The sequence below is a fragment of the Petaurus breviceps genome, unplaced genomic scaffold (assembly GCF_028583685.1).
Source record: "Petaurus breviceps papuanus isolate PSGF00001 unplaced genomic scaffold, PetGlider_PUasm1.0 188, whole genome shotgun sequence".
NCBI classification, from domain to species: Eukaryota; Metazoa; Chordata; class Mammalia; order Diprotodontia; family Petauridae; genus Petaurus; species Petaurus breviceps.
In genome coordinates, this window is record NW_027185804.1 from 41,902,652 (window position 1) to 41,924,109 (window position 21,458).

A 21,458-nucleotide genomic window follows, 5' to 3' on the forward strand; every position below is an offset into this window, starting at 1 on the left:
TCCGCATTCAACAAAGTGAAAATCTAATTGTGGTAACAATATGAAAAAATACATGCAAAGCAAGCCACATATAAGATAAGCAGGAATTAATTAAAAAATAGCCATTGAACATTTACTCTATCACAAACTCTTGGCTAAGCAATTGGGATATCAATAGAAGTACATTTCATACCCACAAGGAGTTCATATCTTAAAATATGGATATAATAAAAATGTTTCAGCTCCAAGTCAAATGGAAAGTGTTTACAGTTTTAAAGTACAATAGTAAAGCATATAATAATGAATCTTCATTAATTTTATATTCACGTCTCTTTCATGGTTGAACCATACTTTCAAGAATTTTGATAGAAGATCAATTTCATCTCTGAGTCAATAGTTGGGGCTACAGAACATAGAGAAGAAAAAGCTAGATTATATCTCCAAGGATATTTTTTCTTGGAATGATAGAGCATAGTTGTAAATTGAAATGAATGGTTCTGAGGTACTCTTTAACTTCCAGAGCTCCGCTGTTTTCCTACCTATTTCTTGGAGGTAGTTGCCTCTGGATGCTCATGGTGATGAGAAATGTTGGTCCATTCTCCCCAGTAACTGATCACTTCAAAGATGATTTCAGGAATCACTTTTGAAAGAGGTGTAGTTTCTGTGTACCAAATCAGAAAATAATATTTGAGATGTACAAAAGCCCTGCCTGACTCAAAACATCTTCCCAACATTTAGGAACAGTGCTTTCATGACTTATATTGTTAACCAGTCTGAATTAGTCATTGTGGTACAGAGATGAAGAACTTCTCACTGAGTAGGGAAGTTACAAACTAAAAATGAGGTCTCTACACAGCACAGTAGCATGTTATTAATAGACCAACTCTATCATGTCAAGGGCATATACAGTAGGAGCCTTCTCTTATTTAATTGTCAGGAGCTAAACATATTATACCCTACTACAGACTAGAGATATTCTCAATACTTTCAAGATTTTGAAATGTTTTTTTTTTATTTTAAAATTTTATTTATTTATTTTTCTTTTACAACATTCATTTCCACAAGATTTTATGTTACAAATTTTCTCCCCATCTTTCTCTTACTCCTAAGACAAGATACCAAGCCTAATGAATACCCCTTTCCCCAATCTGTTCTCTCGTTTATCCTCCCCCAATTTCCCCCTAACTTTCTATTAGGGCAAGATGGATTTATTTTTTTTTTGCCCTTATTAATTTGTTTCTTTAATTTTAGTTTACAAGACTCAGTTCCACAATCCCTTGATTTTCAAGTTTTCTTCCCCTCTCTCTCCTCCATCCCTCCCCCCGACCATGGTGACATGCAATCAAGTACACAATGTGCAAATACTTTCGCGTTAGACATTAGAGAGTTTGGAAAGAAGGATTGTAACCCACGAAATGAACAATGGGAAAGAGGAAACAAAACCAAACAAGAAAAAGAAAGAGCAGGTAATTTCCTTCAGTCTGCATTCAAACTCTGTTCTTTCTAGTTCTGTCTCTGAATGTAGACATCTCCTTCCATCATGTGTCTTTTGGAGTTGTCTTATAACCCTGCATTACTGAGAAGAGTCCAGTCTATCAATGTTAGTCAGCACGCATACATTTTGTCTGTAATTGTGTAGAAATGTCTTCTGGTTCTTCTCTTCTCACTCAGCATCAGTTGGTATAAGTCTCTTCAGGTAAATATGAAGTCCACCTGCTCCTCATTTCCCATAGAACAATAGTATACCATTACATTCATATACCACAACTTGTTTAGCCATTCCCAAATTGACGAGCATCACCTTAATTTCCAATTCTTTGCCACCACAAAAAGAGATGCAATAAATGTTAGTACATAAGATCCTAGCTCCCATTTCTATGGTATCTTTGGGATACAACCCCAGAAGTAATATTTCTGGGTCAAAGGGTATGCAATTATTTATAACCCTTTGGGCATAGTTCCAAATTGCTTTCCATAATGGTTGAAGCAGTTCATAACTCCGCCAATAATGCATTAGTTTTCCAATTTTTGCACATCCTCTATAGCATTTGTCATTTTCCTCTTTTGTCATCTTAGCCAATCTTACTGGTGAGATGTGGTATGTCAGAGTTGTTTTGATATATATTCCTCTAATCAATAGTAATTTAGAGCAATTTTTTTCATATGTTTGTAGATATCTTTAATTTCCTCCTCTGAAAATTGCCTGTTCATATTCTTTGACCATTTATCAAATGTGAAATTATTTGTATATGTATAGATATGACTCAATTCTGTGTATATTTTAGAAATGAGGCAAGAAGGATTTCTATACCCCAATGCCTGTCTATCTTATTTTCCATATACAAAATTTTTTTTTAAGTTTTGTTTTTAAAACTTTGATTTCCATATTCTTTCCTTTCTTCCCTCACCCACCCCCACAAGGAAGACAAGCAATTCAATATAGGTTGCACATGTGTAGTTATTCAAAACATTTCCATAGTGGTTATATTGTGAAAGACTGACTATATATCCCTCCATCTGAGCCCACCCCCCCACTTATTCAAATTACTCCCTTTTCAAAAGTGTTTGCTTATACCTACCCTTTTCAGCAATCTGCCCTCAATTCTATCATCCCCGTCTTATCCTCTTTCCCCCTACTTTCATGTACAGTAAGATATCAAATTGAGTGTGTATGCTATTCCCTCCTTAAGCCAAATTCAAAGAGAGTGAGGTTGACCCATTCCCTTTCACCTTCCTGCTTTTCCCCTTTATTATAACAGTTTTTCTTGCTACTTTTATATGAGATAATTTATTCTATTATATCTCTCCATTTCTCCTTCTCCCATTATATTACTCTCTCGCCTCTTAATTTTATTATTTAGATATGATCCCTTCCTATTCAACTGATCCTGTTTGCCATGTCTATGTTATGCATGTACACTCACATACACACACTCACATATGTATTTGTGCTCACATACACCCAGCTATACATACATATGTATGTATGTATACATATATATTCCCTTCAACTATCCTCATACTGAGGAAAGTCTCATGAGTTACAATTATAATTTTTCCGTGTAGGAATATAAATAGTTCAACTTTAAAAAGTTCCTTATGACTTCTTTTTCCTGTTTACCTTCTCATGCTTCATGTATTTGGAAGTCAAATTTTCTCTTCAGCTCTATTTTTCTCATCAAGAATACTTGAAAGTGGGGCAGATAGGTGGCATAGTGAATAGAGCACTGGCCCTGGAGTCAGGTGGACCTGAGTTCAAATCTGGCCTCAGACACTTTACACAAAACTAGCCATGTGACCTTGGGCAAGGCACTTAAACCCAATTGACCCCACCTTTCCATCTCCAAAAAATAAATAAAATAAAAAAGCAAAAAAAAAAAAAGAATACTTGAAAGTCCTGTATTTCATTGGATGATCAAATTTTCCCCTGAAACATTGTACACAGTTTTGCTGAGTAGTTGATTCTTGGTTTTAATCATAGCTCCTTTCACCTCCAGAATGTTGTTTTCCAAACTTTTGATCACTTAAGGTAGAAGCCATTAGATATTGTATTGTTCTGATTGTGTTTCCACACTACTCAAATTGTTTCTTCCTGGCAGCTTGAAATATTTTCTCCTTGACCTGAGAACTCTGGAATTTGGTTATGATATTCCTAGGAGTTTTCTTTTGGGGATTTTTTTTCAAGAGGTGATCAGTGAATTATTTCACTTCCTATTTTGCCCTCTAGATCCAGGATACTGGGGCAATTTTCTTGAGAATTTCTTGAAGGATGATTTCTATGCTCTCTCTCACTTTTTTTTATCATGGCTTTCAAGTACTCCAATAATTTTTAAATTATCTCTCCTGGATTTATTTTCCAGGTCAGTGCTTTTTCTATTGAGATATTTAACATGGCCTTCTATTTTGTTTTTTATTTCTTTGGATCTGTTTTATAATATCTTGATTTCTCATAATGTCATTAGCTTCCAATTGCTCCAATCTATTTTTGAAGGAATTATTCTCTTTCTTTGAAACTCCTTTTCCATCTGGGGAATTTGACTTTTTAAGTCATTCTTCTCCTCGTTGGCTTTTTGGGCCTCTTTTACCATTTGAGTTAGTCTATTTTAAGGTGCTATTTTCTTTAGGATTTGGGGGGACTCTTGCTTATCATGATTTTCTCAATCATTATCATTTCTCTTCCCAGTTTTTCCTCTACTTTTCTTACTTGATTTTCAAAATTCTTTTTGAGCTCCTCCATGGCTTGTAATGAATTCATATTTTTCTTGGAAGCTTTTGATGCAGGAATTTTTACTTTGTTGACTTCTTCTGGTTTTCTGTTTTGATCCTTTTTGTACCCAAAAAGGAATTTTATGGTCTGATTGTGCTTCCTCTGCTTGCTCAGATTGCCAGCCAATTACTTGACTTTTGAGCTCTTTGCCATGGTAGAACCCTGCTTCCAGAGTGAAGAAAGCTGTGTCCCAAATTTCTGAGGATTTTGCAGCTGCCAGTGGTATGTGGATGGAGTCCTCTCTACAGCTACCACAAGCTCTAGCACACTTGCCACACACCCCAAGACCACACCCCAAGTCTATTTTCTGGATCCAAGCAGGACAAATCGAAAGCAATTACCCTACAAATGGTTGCTTGGTCCCCCTACAATATGCAGGCCATGAGCTCCAGCAGCAGCCACACAGCAGCAGCTGCAGCCACTGTTCCTCTGCCAACTCTCATCCAGGAGCAGGGGCCAGACCACACTCTTCTTTCACTTGTTTCCAACAGAGTTCCTCACTGACCTTTTATTTTCTCTTTGGTGTTTATGGGTTGAGAAGTGTGGAAACTGCCCCAGCTGCTGGTGATTCATTCTCATGAAGTCTGCCCTGGCCAATCTTTGCCACTGTTAGGGGCCACCCCATCTCTGGGACCATGCGGTTCAAGGGGAACTCTGCTCAGCTCCCATCTCAGTGCTATAGACCCTTCCTGCTGCCCTTCCAGGCTGTCTTCAGCAGGAGATTTGTTTCTCTCTATCACTTTGTGGGTTCTGACCTCTGAAATTTGTATAGAGTCATATTTTAAATGTATTGGAGGTGGTTAGAACAGGAGTTCAGCCAAGTTCCTGCTTTAACTCCACCTATTGACTCTGCCTCAAGATTTTGAAAACGTAAATTTAATATATTATCCTGCCTGTCTATATTTAGTCATTCTGATCAACTGAGATGTAAAATGTAATTTATAATGATGTTATAGTTGGCTACATAAAAACCTGGAGAAAATTTATATGAACTAATGGAAATTGAAGCAAGCAGTAGCAGGAGAACACTGGACACAGTAACAGCAATTTAAGTAATGATAATAAATTGTGAAAGACATAGGTATTCAGCTCAATATAATAATTCATACAGTTCCAAAGGATACTTAGATGACAAATTGTATTCACCTCCAGAGAGAGGACTCATGAAAACAGAGTGATGATTGAAGAACTAATAAAAAAGTTGTTTTTTTTAAAATAAATGTATCAAGCTCTTTCAGAAAAGATTAGGGTGATTAGGAAAGGAAATATGCAATTGTTTACCAATACATATTATAGGCGAGTGCCTGTGCTAACCAGTTTACAAATAATATCTCATTTCAACCTCAAAAGAATCTGACTAGAAATAGTTTGGAAAGTATCAAAAGGAATGTATATACCTTTAAAAAAAAGCAAGCTGTATGAAATGAGGAATCATAATGTCACATACAATTCATTTTTGTATTCGACTGTATATATGGAAATTATTTTTTTCTGCTGTCCAAGCTCAGAATATAAAATAAAGTCAATTGTAAAAAATTTAAAAAAAGAATTTGACTAGAAAATGCAATTATATCTTTTTGAAAGTTTAAGAAACTGAATCAGACAAAGATTAACATACACGAAAGGGGTCACACTGATGTTAAGTATCTGAAACAACTTTTAAACTTAGTTGTTTCTGACTCCAAACACAGAGACAAATTCATTGAATCACTTAACTACCTGAAAAAAATTTCTTTTGATCCTCACAACAATCCTGTCATGTCGATGCTCTTATAAGCCCTATTTTACCGAAAAGGAAAAAAAATACAGAAAAATGTTATGTTACTTGCTATAAGTCAAAGACCTAGTGTATGAGGGTAGATTAGAAATCAGTTTTTCTTAGCAGCAGGCCCAGTTGTCTATCCACTGCACCACCTTTTTCTTTCTAAAAGACCTTGTAATTCTCTAAGGCAATCCATCCTGTTCATCTATCCCAGGTTATTTTTGGTTTTCAGTGCTCATCTATTTCAATCCATCTGTCCTAGACATACAAGCAAAAAGGCAAACTCTACATCTTGCCCATTTAACTCTATGTTATATTCTGGATAATAGGTGTTCTTCAGTTACATGATTTTTACTATGTTTGTGGCTAGAATAAAATGCTCTTGGTTACTGTCCTCTTGTAGAAGCCTGTAATTTCCTTGTGTATGATACAACCATGGCATAGCATACATAAAAAAGAAACCTCCAATGTAATAAATGTTTCATAAAATTAGGTTAGGCAATGGACATTTTTCACTTATTATGTCTGTGTAATTTCCATGACATGTTCACACAAAATTAATTAAACAGCTTCCTGCTTCAGGGATTTGGTCTTTTGGGGACAGAGAAAATCATAAAGTCTAACTCTAGCAGCTGGCAGTATAGATTACATGAACAAATACAAAAGATTCTACCTTCCCGATAAACAGGTAACATTATTCTTTGTTTGTAATTTTCCAGTGCAGGTTGTGTCAAAGTTATGGTGTCCAAAAATCTCAGTTAAAAAGTCAAATTCAATGCTGATCAATGAGATGAAAGGAAAATTTTGGGGCCTTTGACTGAATTTCAGCAAAATTTTAAAAAGGCATAAAATTATTATAGGAAAGCCATCAAATTAAAGTTCCTAACTGTGAAAATTGTAATAGAAACTTTTCTGCAATCAGTGAAACGATATTAATAGTTTTTGTCAAAAGATCTTGGTCATTAATGACATATGAGATGAGAATTACCTTTTCATTAATCCTGGTATCTGGACATCATCTGAAAAGCCAGGGATATTAAAAAAAAAACCCAAAGAGTCTTTTCCTGTCTTTTGGAAAATGATACATAAAACACCAAACACACACACACACACACACACACACACACACACACACACACATATATATATATATATACATATATATATATATGTAATCTCACAGATATCATACAATTAATGTCTCCATGAGGTAGACATTGAAATAAATTCTGGACCTTTACTTTCAATGGTTTAGGCCACCTGTAAAAAGGAAAATCTCTCAGCATTTCTTATTACTTTGCAAATGAGAATCATAGTCAATGATCCAATAACCAGGGGATTACACAACTAGCAAAGGATTTATGGAATTTTGTGGGATATTTTATTTATCCTCTCTTGATTTAGGTTCCATTCTATTTCATCACAACTCCTCCATAAGGTGATATTATATACTCTATCCTACATTAGTATCACACTATAAGCTTTTGAACCATTAATTAGTGAAAATAAAACCTATTTATACCACTGTCCTGTTCCATTCCTTGAAGCAAAGTACTGATGGGCAACTAGGTGGTACAGTGAGCAGAGCACCGGCCCTGGAGTCAGGATGACCTGAGTTCAAATAAGGCCTCAGACACTTAACACAAAATCTAGCCGCGTGACCTTGGGCAAGTCACTTAACCCCAATTGCCCTCTGGAAAAAAAAGGCAAAAAAAAATACTGTCATAATTTGCTATTTTGTAGAAGAAAACCACATTCACTATCCTATAGGTGGTAGGATATTGATATGAATTCATATGATATCATAACATGTGACATTGTATCAAATTGTACAATGTGATATTTAAATTTGAGTGAATTTACCAAATAGCACCTAAATCAATAAAATCAACATGTAAATGAGAGATAAAATTCCTACTCATCTTTTTCTAACATATTTCTACCCACTAATAACCTAGTCATTTATGCAAAAAGTACTCTAATAAGCCTGCTTTCTTTTCTTCACAGATTATGTTCTTTGGATGGAAGAAATTATTAACCTGAATAAAACCTCAGTGAGACAAGTGACTGAATTCATTCTCATGGGCATCACAGATAGTCCTGAGCTACAGGGTCCCCTCTTTGTTGTGTTTTTTCTCAATTACATGGCTATAGTTATGGGGAACCTGGGTCTGATCATCCTAACCAGGGTTGATTCTCACCTCCAAACCCCCATGTACTTTTTCCTCAGGCATCTGGCATTTGTTGATCTTGGCTATTCCACAACTATTGGGCCAAAAATGCTAGTTGGATTCATAGAGGAGAAAAATATTATTTCTTATAATGGATGTATAATACAGCTACTTTTTTATGTCATGTTTATTGCCAGCGAACTATTTATCCTGTCAGCCATGGCCTATGACCGCTATGTGGCCATCTGTAATCCCCTCTACTACATGGTCATCGTGTCAGACATGGTATGTTGGCTCTTGGTGTCTATGTCATACCTCTATAGCACCATGGTATCCCTACTGGTCTCAGTAAAACTTTTTCAATTATCTTTCTGCAAAGCAAATGTAATAAGACACTTCTACTGTGACTCTGCCCCCCTATTGTCTATTACATGCTCAGAGACTAGTGAGATTCAACAAATCATTATGTTCTTGGGTGGATTTAATTTTGTTTCTTCCCTTATGATTATCCTTATCTCTTACATATTCATACTTACGACCATCCTCAGGATGAACTCTGCTGAGGGCAGACACAAAGCCTTCTCCACTTTTGCTTCTCACTTGACTGGCGTGGTTATATTCTATGGAACAATTATATTCATCTATCTGCAGCCCCAATCTAGCCATTCCTTTGACACAGACAAAATAGCTTCTGTATTTTACACTCTGGTCATCCCTATGCTCAACCCACTGATCTATAGCTTGAGAAACAAAGAGGTGAAAGGTGCCTTAAGGAGGCTCTTTAAAAAAATCATGTAAGCCTTCTCTTTAGTGGCAATGTAGTATATGATTGCATTGCACTATTGGAAGCAAGCAAATAAGGACTAGATTTCCTTAAACTTCTCCCTGATTATATTTTTGTCTCTTATAGAAAAAATGTTTATCTTAATATGCAGGCAGAGAATGATTTTTGATTTGTCATTACTGTTTTTTTGTCATCAAACTCTAATAAATGCTAGATTTGTGGACTATATGGTTTAAGGTACCTATGAGATTATTAATACAAAACATTGCTATAAAATAATCTACTTCATTACTGATGCTATAGTTACCACCTAACTTTATTTTAAATTTCCTAGCCTGGCAAAACCAATTAAAAATCATTTAAAAAAATTCTGGTGCTTCATACTATTCTAGGCATTGGGTCTCTGCTGAAAAAAATGTAATATATATTTTGCCATCAGTGAATTTACATTTTGTGAAGGAAAATATGTACATGAGAAGCCCCATTGTTCAATAGAGCAGCCAATCTGTTTTTTAATATCTCTTACTGTTAAGATATTTATCCTTATTGGAACCTAAATTTCTCTTCTATGACTCTCAACTATTCTTCTAGTCTTTTTTGTGAAATGGAACAAGTTGATTGCCTCTTCTTTATAATCATTTTTCAAATTCTTAGAGAAAGCTTGGAACTCTTCCCCCTGCTTCAGTCCCAGATTTTTTTTTTCAATTTTTGCTAGCATGGAAGGAACACTGGATTATAAAGGGGTTCCAATAATCTTAGGGTAGATTTGATTTTCTAAAGCTTAAAGTAAATCAGACTTTTGAAAAATTATGTATTGTTAGAGAGCCTGAGTTTAAATAAAAATTCTCTTACTTGTGGCTGGTGAAATTCTGGGAAATAACTTTATTTTGCCTAACACCCACTTATCTATAAAATGTGGATTTGAAGACATTAGTTAATTAATTAATTAGTTAATTTGCTATTGATATAATGTAATTAATTAATTTAATTGCTGTTTCTGTGTGGCATTTCTGTGATGACATGAACCTGTCTTTGTGCTAGGAGACTTCAACCAGTTCTCATGTCATGTTCTTTTTCAAATTAATTTTAAACTTAAATAAAAAATGTGAAAAAGAAAAAAGTTATGAAGAACATTGTCATGTAGACAGTAGATAAGGAGAGGATTAGATAAAAAGCTATAAATTTCCACTTCCAGAAAACATATATAAAAAATATCACCCATTGTTTTCAAAAACTACAGTTTTCTTTGCTTAATTATAGGTTTTCTTTTGTTTAGTTGTGTACTTTTTACTTTATTTTTCCCCTCTCAAGCACCTCACTGCTTGCCCTAAATAAGGTCACAATTACACAAGTATGTGTGTGTGAGCCCCACACACACACACACACACATAAAAACTCTTACATACATATGTAATTGAATGCTATGCTTATTTCCACTTGTGATCTCTTTCTATGAGTGTCAATACCATATTCACTCATTAGCCCAAATCTTTCCATATTTCTCTAAATCAACAAGGATATCATTTTGTACACAACAGCAATATTCCAAACACCTATAAACCCTACCAGAGAGATTGTGTATGAAAGTCCCGCCCCCTTTTCTGCATTCCTTATGTTTTTGACAATGGTTTTATTTGATCCATAATATTTTAATTTAAGATAATAAAAATCATCTATTTTACACTTCAGTAATGGTCTAGTATTATCATTTAAGGCTTTATATTGCTAAATCTACTTCCTTTATATTTTATTCCCTGATTTACTTGAATTTACTCACCTTTTTTTATTCCAAAAGAACTATATAAATATATATATATATATATTAACTCAGTAATATTTCTTAGTAATTTGATTGGAATGATATTGAATAAATAGATTAGTTAAGCAAAACTTTATTTTTTTAATGTTGAATTTAGCTATGCATGAATAATAAATATTACTTCAATGATGTATATCTGGATTTGTTTTTTTTTAATGTATTATTTTTATTTTCATTTAGTTCCTGTGCTGCTGTGGTTGTTGTTGTTTGGGCAGATATCCTCTCACATAAAGTTCCTCCCATTCACATTCTAAGAAATGGCTTTTTTGTATTTTCCTCTGTCCTATGTTTCTCACTATACTTCTGACACTGCTTAGCATGTCCTTCCTCATATCTCTGCTTTGCTTGTACCTGTTACCTTGCTCTCTTCTTCCTTTGCATACCTACCCCTTCAAAAGTCCCTCCCTTCTCATTCCCCTGCCCTATTCCCTTTCCCTCTTATTTCTTTCAAAATTTAGAAGACTTCGTATACTTTTCTAGATAGATATGTGTTTTACTATTTTTTAAATACGTTTTTTATTCATTTTTAGTTTTCAACATTCATTTCCACAAGATTTTGGGTTAAAAATTTTCTCCTCATTTTTCCACTACCCCATCCCAGTACAAGGAGCCTACTGAATACCCTGTCCACCAATATGCTCTCTTTTATATCCTCCCCCATTCCTCCTCTAATTTTCTAGTAGGGCAAGATGGATTTGTATACCCCACTGCTTGTATATCTTATTCCCAGTTGCGTGTAAAACAACAAAAATTTTTAAACATTGCTTTAAAACTTTGATTTCCACATTCTTTCCCTTCTTCTCTCCTCACCCACCTCCTCTGGGAAGACAAGCAATTCTATGTAGGTTGTACATGTGTAGTTACACAAAACATTTCCATAGTACTTATATTGGGAAAGACTAACTATATCTCCCTCCGTCCTATCCTGCCTCCCATTTATTCTATTTTCTAATTGACCCTGTCCTTTTTGAAAAGTGTTTGGCTCTAACTACTGTCTCCCCCAATCTACCTTCCCTTCTATCATTCTTCCTCTTTTCCGCTTCCCCCTTACTTTCTTGTAGGGTAAGATACCTAATTGAGTGTGTATGTCATTCCTTCCTTAAGCCAAATTCAATGGGAGTAAGGTTGACTCATTCCTGCCCTTCCCCTGAATTGTATGTGATTCACTCTTTAACCCAATCCAAATGACAGAAAGGTTCCAGCACAGCCTGTCTTCCCCTCAATAGCTTCTTCTGTGTCATTCCTTTTTTGCCTCATCCATATGACATAATAACTACTTTTTATTTCTTCCTACCTAATTTTGGGTACTCAGCTAAGTCCAAGACTTTTCTTTGAACAAAATAATTACAGTCAAAAGAATACTGATAAGATTTTCACATATAAGAAAAAAAATAACTTTAATGAATCAATGAATTGGACATTCTGATACTGAACATAATATGCTTCACAATGAACCATGCCAGTAAAGTTCTGGATTCTAACATAAACCTACTACCTGGTTTAGTCACATGGTATTAAAATTATCTCTACCATGTCTAGGGCATATACAATCAGAGCTTCCTCCAAGTTCATTTTCAATGCCTAAAGCAATTAGACCTTGCTATATACTGGAGAAGTTGTCAGTACATGGTATTTTTTTTTTAATCTTATGTAGGATTTTTTTCCCCCAGCTATCCATATTTAGTAGTTGTGAGCAATTATAGGGGTATAAATTGTAATTTTTTATTCCGGATAACAACATTTACATTATGAAACCCGGGGGGGATGTCAGATGTATTTGGATTGAGGATACAATTCTGACTTGAAAGTCCTTTCAAAAACTGGTTAATGAGAAAGGTCTCCAAACCTACTGCCATTTTCTTGTAATTACTTAGAGAACTGGAAGGTCAATGACTCCCTAGAAGTATAAGGTTTGGCCCTTTTTCTAGACACCACTCACATTCTTCATTAATCCCCTTGTCTCCTCAAAATCCCTTAGATAGCTAATGACTGAGAAACCTATTGTGGAATAAAAACAGGAAAATATGTTAACAAATGGGAGTTTAAAATTGGAATTCATGAAAGAGGATATTCTATCTAGAAAAAGGTACCCAATTTATTATTTAAAATGTTTTTTTTTTATTTTTTTCAAATGCCTTATTAACTTCTGATTTATATCATTCATTTCTGGCAGATTTTGAGTTACAAATTTTCACCCCGTTTTTCCCCTACCCACTTCCCCAAAATAGAAGTCCCACAGGATATTCCCTCCTCTAATCTGCTCACTCCCATATTTTCTCCCATACCCCTTTCGGCTTTTCCAGTGGATCTCTATGCCCCAGTGCCTGTATTATCTTAATTCCAACTTACACATAAAATAGTATCAATAATAGTATATATATATATATGAATATTTGATTTTTAAACTTTGAATTCCAGATTCATTCCTTTCCTCCCTTGACACATATCCTTACTGGGAAGACAAGCAGTTCAGTATAGGTTGTACATGTGTGTCTAATCCAAAACAGTAACATAGTAGATATATTGTAAAAGAATGACTATATTTCCATCCCTCCTATCCCACCTCCCATTTGTTCCATTCTCTACTTTGATCCATCCCTTGTCAAAAGTGGGTGCTTCCAACTTCCCTCCCCTCCCCAGCCTGCCCTCCCTTCCATCATCCCCTCTCTCATCCCCTTCCCCCCCTACTCTTCTGGAGGGTGAAATACCCTATTTAGTGTGTATTTCATTCCCTCCTCAAGCCAAATTCAATGGGAATAAGGTTGGCCCATTCCATTTTGCCTTCCTATTTTTCCCCTCCATTTTTCCTTTTCCCTTGCTTCTTCTATATGAGATAGTTTACCCCATTCTTTCTCTCCCCATCTCCTCTCATTATATTCCTCTCTCACCTTGTATTTTCACCTTTTATGTATCATCACTTCCTGTTAAATTGGTCCTGTACCCTCTATCTATGTATACCTGTAAACACATATACACACATCCCCATATGTATTCATATGCCCATATACCCTCATATATAGACATATATATCTTTCTATTCCCTTCAACTACTGAGAAAAGTTCCATAAGTTACAATTATCATTTTTCCATGTAGGGATGTTAATAGTTCAGCTTTGATAATTTCCTGATGATTTCTTTTCTCTGTTTACCTTCTCATGGTTCTATTGTTTCTTTTTTTTTTTTAAGCAATTGGGGTCAAGTAACTTGCTCAAGGTTACATGGCCAGTTATTTCTGGGTGTGGTGTTAAGTATCTGAGTCCAGATTCGATCCGAGGTCCTCCCAACTCTGGGGCCAGTGCTCTTACTCACTGAGCCACCTGGCCGCCCCTGTTATCTTGCTTCTTGTATCTGAATGTCAAATTTTCTATTCAACTCTGTTTTTTTTTGTTCCAGTAAGAATGCTTGAAAGTCCTCTATTCTACTTAATGACCTTTTTTTCCCCCCTGAAACATGATACTCAGTTGTGCTGGGTAGGTCACTTTTGGTTTTAATCCCAGCTCCTTTGACCTCTGGAATATCATATTCCAAGCCCTTCGATCCCTCAGTGTAGAAGCTGCCAGATCCTGGGTTTTCCTGATTGTGTTTCCACAATATTAAAATTGTTTCTTCCTGGCTGCTTGTAATATTCTCTCCTTAATTTGGGAATTCCAGAACCTGCCTATAATATTCCTAGGAGTTTTCTTTTTGGGATCTTTTTCAGGATGTGACTAGACTGCAATCCAGATATAAGCAGGTTAAAGCAAGAATGATTATCCCTCAGATTGGTTGCTTGGTCCCCCTACACTCTGCAGGCCAGGAGATGAAGCTGCCACATGGTGCTGGCTGGCTGGCTGTGCTGGAGTCTCAGTGGCTTCTCGCCCTGGGGGCAAAAGCCATGAACTCCCACTTACTGGGTCCCAAAGTCCAGACTGCACTGGCCTCTCACTTTGTCCTTCACATCTGTGTGTTGATAAATATTGAAATGGCCACAGCTGCTACTGATCTGGGGTCCTTTTGGCTGGTGGCTGGTCAGACCCCCCCAGGGCTAAAGCCTTGGTGTGGGGCTGGGTTCAGCTCCCAGAGCACTCTGCTGGCTGATTCCTGCCAGCCTGCCTGGCTATTCTCAGAGGGAGGTTAGCTTCTCTGTGTTATTTTGTGGGTTCTACAGTTCCAAAGTTTGTTCAGAGTCCCCTTTTTACATGGATTGGGGAAGGTGGAAGCCGGAGCCACAGGAAGGTCATGTTCCTACTCCACCATCTTGACTCCGCCTATTATTTAAAATGTTGAAACAGAAGAATAGGAGGGGACCAATTATTGTCATTTAAGGAAATACAACAGTCAGAAGCATATGACAGTATGCAGTTCTTGTAGTTGATTTCCTCAAGATCACTTTGATGATATGTGATTATGATGGAATTCTATTCCTAGTCCTGTGATTGGTACAGTACCAGAAACTGAAATTCACCTGGGATGATTCAGAGTATCAGAAAGAAATATCAGAACAACAGACAATTTCATCCAGGATAAGACAGACCAGTATCAGCCATGGGATATGTTACAACACAGAGAAGATAATGGGACATCTCTGCCCGGAGACTAACAATATCAAGATGGTACACAATTCAACACGCCTACATTCGCCTATGACAAAATAATATTTTGGAACAAAAATTATCTAGAATAAAATCAATGACATGAAGAGAACTTATAAAACCAAAGCTCATTGATAAAGACATATTTCAGAAATTAAAATTTTCAAAATACTTTTAAGTTAGTAAAATTGACAAAAATATTAATGCAAAAAATAATGCATGTTTATGGAATATACATTTCATTGTAAGCTTGGTCAACAAAAATAATTCTAATAATGCTTCCTTCTCTTCCTCCTGTTCCTCCTCCGCCTCTTTCTTCTCTGCCTCCTACTTCTGCTCCTCCTCCTTTTTATCCTCCTTCCCCTCCTTCTTTTTCTTTTCATTGTTGTTATTATTCTTGTGATTATTATTATTGACATGATTATTTTTATAAAAGAGGCATCCCTGGTGGTCTTAGAACAAAGTACTTTTAGAGAACGGCTTATTTGAGGAAATATTTATCAGTCATGGAGCCACTATAATCTAGGACTCATTGTCTTGTTGAATAGATATTCACCTCCATTATCTGTATGTGTATGCACAGTTTGGATTTGAAATGGTGGTCAGAAGTGTCTTAGTTATTGTAACTTATTCAAGAGTGCAATGGAAGGGGAAAGTTAGGTCTACATGAATGATTCATCATTTTTCCAGAAGGTCAAAATCACTCACAGCTACTTAAAATTATAAAATATATTTTAAAATTCTACATAATCCATCAACTGGAAAAACTGAATTTAATTAATGCCTTTAAATAAATCTGATTACCTAAATTTCTTGGATAAGTACTCACTTATTGGGGAAAAAATACTTGAAGTACTACAGAACAGGTTTAAAGAAATTACATGTAGAGTAGTCTAATCTTGTACAGGGGCACGTAGTTGACAGAGAGGAGGCCAAATAAAGACCTGAGTTAAAATTGAGCCTGAGAATGATAAACAGCTGTGAGACCCTGGCAGGTCTTTTGGTTTCTTAATGTTTAAGGTAGAGACAATTATAAAGCCTAACTCCCAGGATAGGCATGAAAATCAAATGAGAAAATAATTTTCAAATGCTTAGCACAAAGACTGTAACAGAGGCAGCATTATTTAAATGCTTACTATTCTTGTCATTATCATTTACAATATTCCATAAGAAATGCAAAATGGATTTATGACCTATATATAAAAGGCACATTATGAAACAAAATGGAAGAGAACGAAATCAAGTACTTCCAGTATTTATGATAGTCAAATAAGCAATTGAGAAGCATTATGTCCTATATAGTGTGATCAGCATTGGACATATGAAGCCAAGAATGAAGAAATAAAAGAATAAATAAAGCAATGAATGAAATAAAAGGAGATGCTCATATGTGCCATGTCTATGACTTGAGCCTCGAATTTCATGATTCTTGGATCAGCCTTCCATTGACTTTGCAACATTCATCACGGAAAAAAAATGCCTTTTGTAACCAGAGGTGCCAAAAAATTGAGAAAAGCAGAGGATACTGCTTCTCTAAATATGTTGCATAGTACCTGAATGGGGATTTATCAAGGATATGCACACTGGGAATACCCAGGATACGTGTGTAGATGGTGATGGACAAGGTTGATCACTACTTACTTCCAAAAGGTTACATTTGATATTAATACATCTTTCAAGCTCACAATGTAGATACTCTGAAACAAATTGTAGTAATTATTAAGAAATTGGGAAAACAAGCATTTGTCCTTTCTATTAGAAGGGAATGTCTGGCATCTGTGTATGTGTGTGTGTAAGTATGAGTATGTATACACATATATGCATAAATACAAACTATATAGATAGACAGATAGATAGATAGATAGAGATAGAGATATTCATTATAGGTAATTGATGGTTATCTGTGTTATCTGTGTATTGGTGAGTATTAATTTATTAGTAATATTGGTAATAACTGCAATGATGAAAAATATTGTTAAATAAATTTCTATTCATAATTGTAGCTACTGATTTTCAACCATGCAGATCATTATCAAAACTCAATGCTCTCCAATACCATAAGGCAGAACATACAACCATTGTTGCTATCAGGCATTCACTAATCAGAACCAAGTGAAATGATGCTTCCATAAATATTGTCACACTTTACTGGAAATTAATTTTATAGTTAGGAAAACAGGAAGACTTAAGAGACTTTTCATAAACCAAGCCATTAGCCTTCTGTTATAATTATTGTTATCTGGGGGAAAATAATATCAATACAGAAAATGAAACTAATGCCTTTTGGGTACTTCCATCGATGTCTGTTATTTTTTTTCCTTTCACATATTGCTCATTGTTTTTAGATTTCATATTGCATGTCTGTAAAGTCAAGCATGAGCAACTTTCCAGAGGACAGCTCCTGGAAATGGCTTTAAAGTTTAATCACATAGTGTTGTAACAACAAATCAGCAATCCAGACCATTAATCATGATGTTTTAATAGTGGAGCATACTTTCCAGTGACTGCCAGGGGTCATGTACCCAAATCAGGCAGCCTCAAGATGCATATTCTTAGAGCTTTCATAGACAAAAGCCACAACATAACTTTTACCAAGGGGAAAGCACAACCTGAGCAAGTGTGAAAAATACAGAAGCCAAAAGGTAGCAATCAGTTTGTTGCCTAAAGACCCATCTGTTGCCCAACTGGAATATCCCCGAGTTACTGGGTAAGGGTGGGATGGGCTATGTGTTCCAGGTGGCAGATTTGGGCAGGTGTCCTAGGTGGGCTTTGTTTCAGGCAATCTCCTAGGCAAGCTTAATCAAGACAGGAGAGATGGGGGAGGTCTACAAAATGGTGTTTACAGCAATCCCCACTTCTTTTTGTTGAGATTCAAACCCTTGACTCACAATTGGTGACACTGTACAGAAAGCAACTCATGCAGGTGCTGATACCTAGGTTTCCTTTACAAGGGGAAACTTTACTGAGTTAAAACAGAATTGAGAGGTGGGAAAACAAACAAGGGCCTATAGTGAGTGCCAGGCCAATAATCAGTAATGGTCCACGTAAGGCATACATTAATGTGGTCAACCATGGGGATGTCTGAAGTAAACTTCGGTACCAATTACCACATTTTCCCTCTCCAACTGTCTGGCCTCCAGGTTTATTACAGAGGCCTTCTTGTACCAGAAAAGTACCAGAGACCTGGATATCCCCCAGAGTTAAACTCAGTTAATCCCAGTCACATGTCTCAGACCTGGATGCTTGGGAGACTTACTATGGAAAGGCTAGACCAACATATAGGGGGGCTGGGCATTCATTCAAAGCCAACAGTCAGGGTCAGGGTTGGCTTGGGAAGTGATTTGACCTCACAATCTTCATGGGAGGGGGCCTTCTATCTCCCTCTCTGATCAAGACCCCCGCCCTAGACCTTCCCTTAGGCCATGAATACAGAGTGGAAAATGAAAAGCATTTCACATTGGGGCAATAGAAGTGCACCAGTAAAGAAACTAGGGCAGAGGGCAAACTCATTTCAGTTCTTCAGAGATTTAGAACACAAGGAAGGAAAAAGGGCACAAAGGTCAGGCCTTCCTCCTGAGTCCATGATCCCTCTTCTTCCTGGAATGTCCACAGTATTTGGTCTCCCTTACTAATAATCCAGGTGTTTCTACCCTTAGGAGAATGGGGGTTTGACATGGAAAAAGGGAACAATAACATTACAAACATGGGAAAATCTTAAGAAAATCTGGTCTTGGGTCCACCTTCCATTCATCAGGGACAGTTAATTTCATGCAAGAGTGGTAGAGCCAGGCAGGAATAGACTGCAGTGGGTGTACAGGAGCTGATATAGATATTTAATTAAGGAAGAATAAATAACCTTAGCATGTAACTCTAATCACTGGGAGAGTGGGTGGAGGTTGTGGGGAAGGCTTTTACACATCCAGAGAACATATCTACAAAAACCAGGAGATACTTATAACCTGCTGTGGGTGTTTTACGTCTGTGAAGTCCACCTCCCACCTTTTCCTTGGTTGTTGCCCCATGAGTCTGATTCTGAGGGTGGCTGCCTTTCCTTGTTTTGCATTTAGTTGCACAAAGGTTGCACACCTTGTGACAGTACTTAACAGAATATTATCTAGTTGGAGAATGAAGTACCTGTCTCTCAGGAGTAAGCTCATTTTTCTGGTTCCAAAATGAATGATTTGATGGAGATGCTTGACCCACTTCCTCCCCACTGCTTCTGGAAATTCTCCCATCTGGGACCAGTCCTTACTCCCCTTTTCTGTTTGGGAAAGGAATCATCCAACAGTGAATAAGTTGGAACAAACTGGGTGGGAGGAGGTTCTGGGATAAGAGCCAGACAAGGGAGGGAGGCCGCTTGGCAAGAAGGCTCATCAGCTGCTCAATTTCCAACAGTCTCAGGGGAATATTGGGGCTCAGGGCACCCTCATTAGGATTCTATCATCCCCCCTCAAAGAGTTGGGACCCAAATTTATTTGGGAGAAGGGACAAAGGTCTCATCTTCCATAGTTTCTTCAGGCTGAAAAAGGGGAGTAAAGCTGTCCCTGTCTCAGTGAGTCCCAAGGAGGAAGTTGACTGAAACCAAGCATAGTATAAACTGGTATCCACTGTTTGCTGCCAAATGTAGGTGAATTGCCCTGTAATCTGAGAGACACAAATCTGACAGGCAAGTTCAATATGTAGGGCCCAAGATTTAAGGAGGGAGACAGATATATCTAGTAACAGGCAGTTGGATAGGCCAAGTACACTTTTACTAAACTGTTTAAGCTGTAGAAAGGAATATAATTTTAGGCTGAATAACTCAGGTGTAACACATACTTTAGTAGCTCAAGTGTATATCAGCCTTAGTATATGGGATAATGATTAACTCGTGTTTGTATCTTTGTTTCACAAACTTCTTTTCCCTTTGTCTAATTGTTACCATATCATTCAGAAAAAAAATGTTCTATTCCAAAAATTTAACCTTTCGCTTGACTATGCAGGCAGGCAGATGACAAGCCTGTGTATTAATTTGCCCAGCTGTTTGGGATATGGCATGCTAAGCCAAATTGTTTTAGCTTCAAGACAGGGTTAGCAGGACTTCATAACATACCTGGTTTTAATTTTTTTTTCCCATTGTCTTTTAGTTTCAACTAAATTCAGATGAAAATTTGTTTTGTCTAACACTGTTTCTGGCTCACAGTAGTCACTAAAGTTTTGCAATACATCATGTAGAAATACAATAATAATACAAACAGCGAGATGACATTAATTGTATTTCCAAATCACATAGATGATTAGTCTTACCAAGTGCAGCGTCTGGTTGACTTGTGACACCATTTTCCCTTCTCCTTTTACCATCTCTCTACAGTTGCAGAACCTGGTTTTGGGAGTAGTCAGTTTGGGCAGGAAGGAGAAAGAGGGCACCACTTCTTGTGTGGGAAAGTTCAGATCTGGGGCTTACCTAGGGGAGTGAAATTCAGGTTGCCCAGGGACCTAGGGCTGCTGCTAGGGGGGCCCCAATGCAGCTGCTGTGCCTCCCTCTTTGTTCCTTTCACCATGTGGGGGAGATTAACTCAAATTCCCTACTATTCTTCTAACTTTTCATTGCAGCCTTAGCTTGGTCAGAGCCAGGATGACAGAGAGAAGGAACTGTAACTTCTCACTGCATCCTCGGCTCAGTCAGAGACAAGATGACAGGGGGAAGGCATTGTAGCCCTAGCCTGGGAAGAACTGGGCTGTGACCCAGGAAAGGGTTGAGTGCTAGTCCTATTCTAAAGTGCAGCTTTGAAACCTGACTCTCTTTGATCAGTGAAGTGCCTCCCTTTCTCTTAGATAGATCTTAGGGGAGAAGTTTCCCCTTTCCTCCTTTTTCCATTTGCCTTTCTACCTCCCAAACTTTTTCCAGAGTCGAATGAAGTAGAGAGAGATATTATTATTATTTTTTGTTATTTTTTTACCTCCAGCAATGTTTTTTTTTTAAAGACCATCAATCTTTCTAGCCCAGGTACAGTGGCTGGCTGCGTTTTGAATCTTATAGGGTGGCAGATTCAGAAATTTTTACACAGATTTTTACCCAGATCTTTACACAGACACAAAGAAAACAGAAATACAGGCAGACACAAA

General features: G+C 36.8%; 1 protein-coding gene across 2 annotated transcripts; it reads left to right on the forward strand.

Moving 5' to 3' along the window:
- Positions 1-5,669: 5,669 nt before the first annotated feature.
- On the forward strand, positions 5,670-10,585 carry LOC138163598 (olfactory receptor 8K3-like). Of its 2 annotated transcripts, XM_069091040.1 has the most exons (3): positions 5,670-5,698; positions 8,077-8,968; positions 10,565-10,585. In XM_069091040.1, exons 1-3 carry the CDS (start codon positions 5,670-5,672, stop codon positions 10,583-10,585), a joined length of 942 nt encoding a protein of 313 aa, XP_068947141.1. The 2 variants fall into 2 exon arrangements, with proteins under 2 accessions (XP_068947141.1, XP_068947140.1); XM_069091039.1 differs by lacking the exon at positions 5,670-5,698 and having other exon boundaries at positions 8,030-8,968.
- The last annotated feature ends 10,873 nt before the right edge of the window (positions 10,586-21,458 follow it).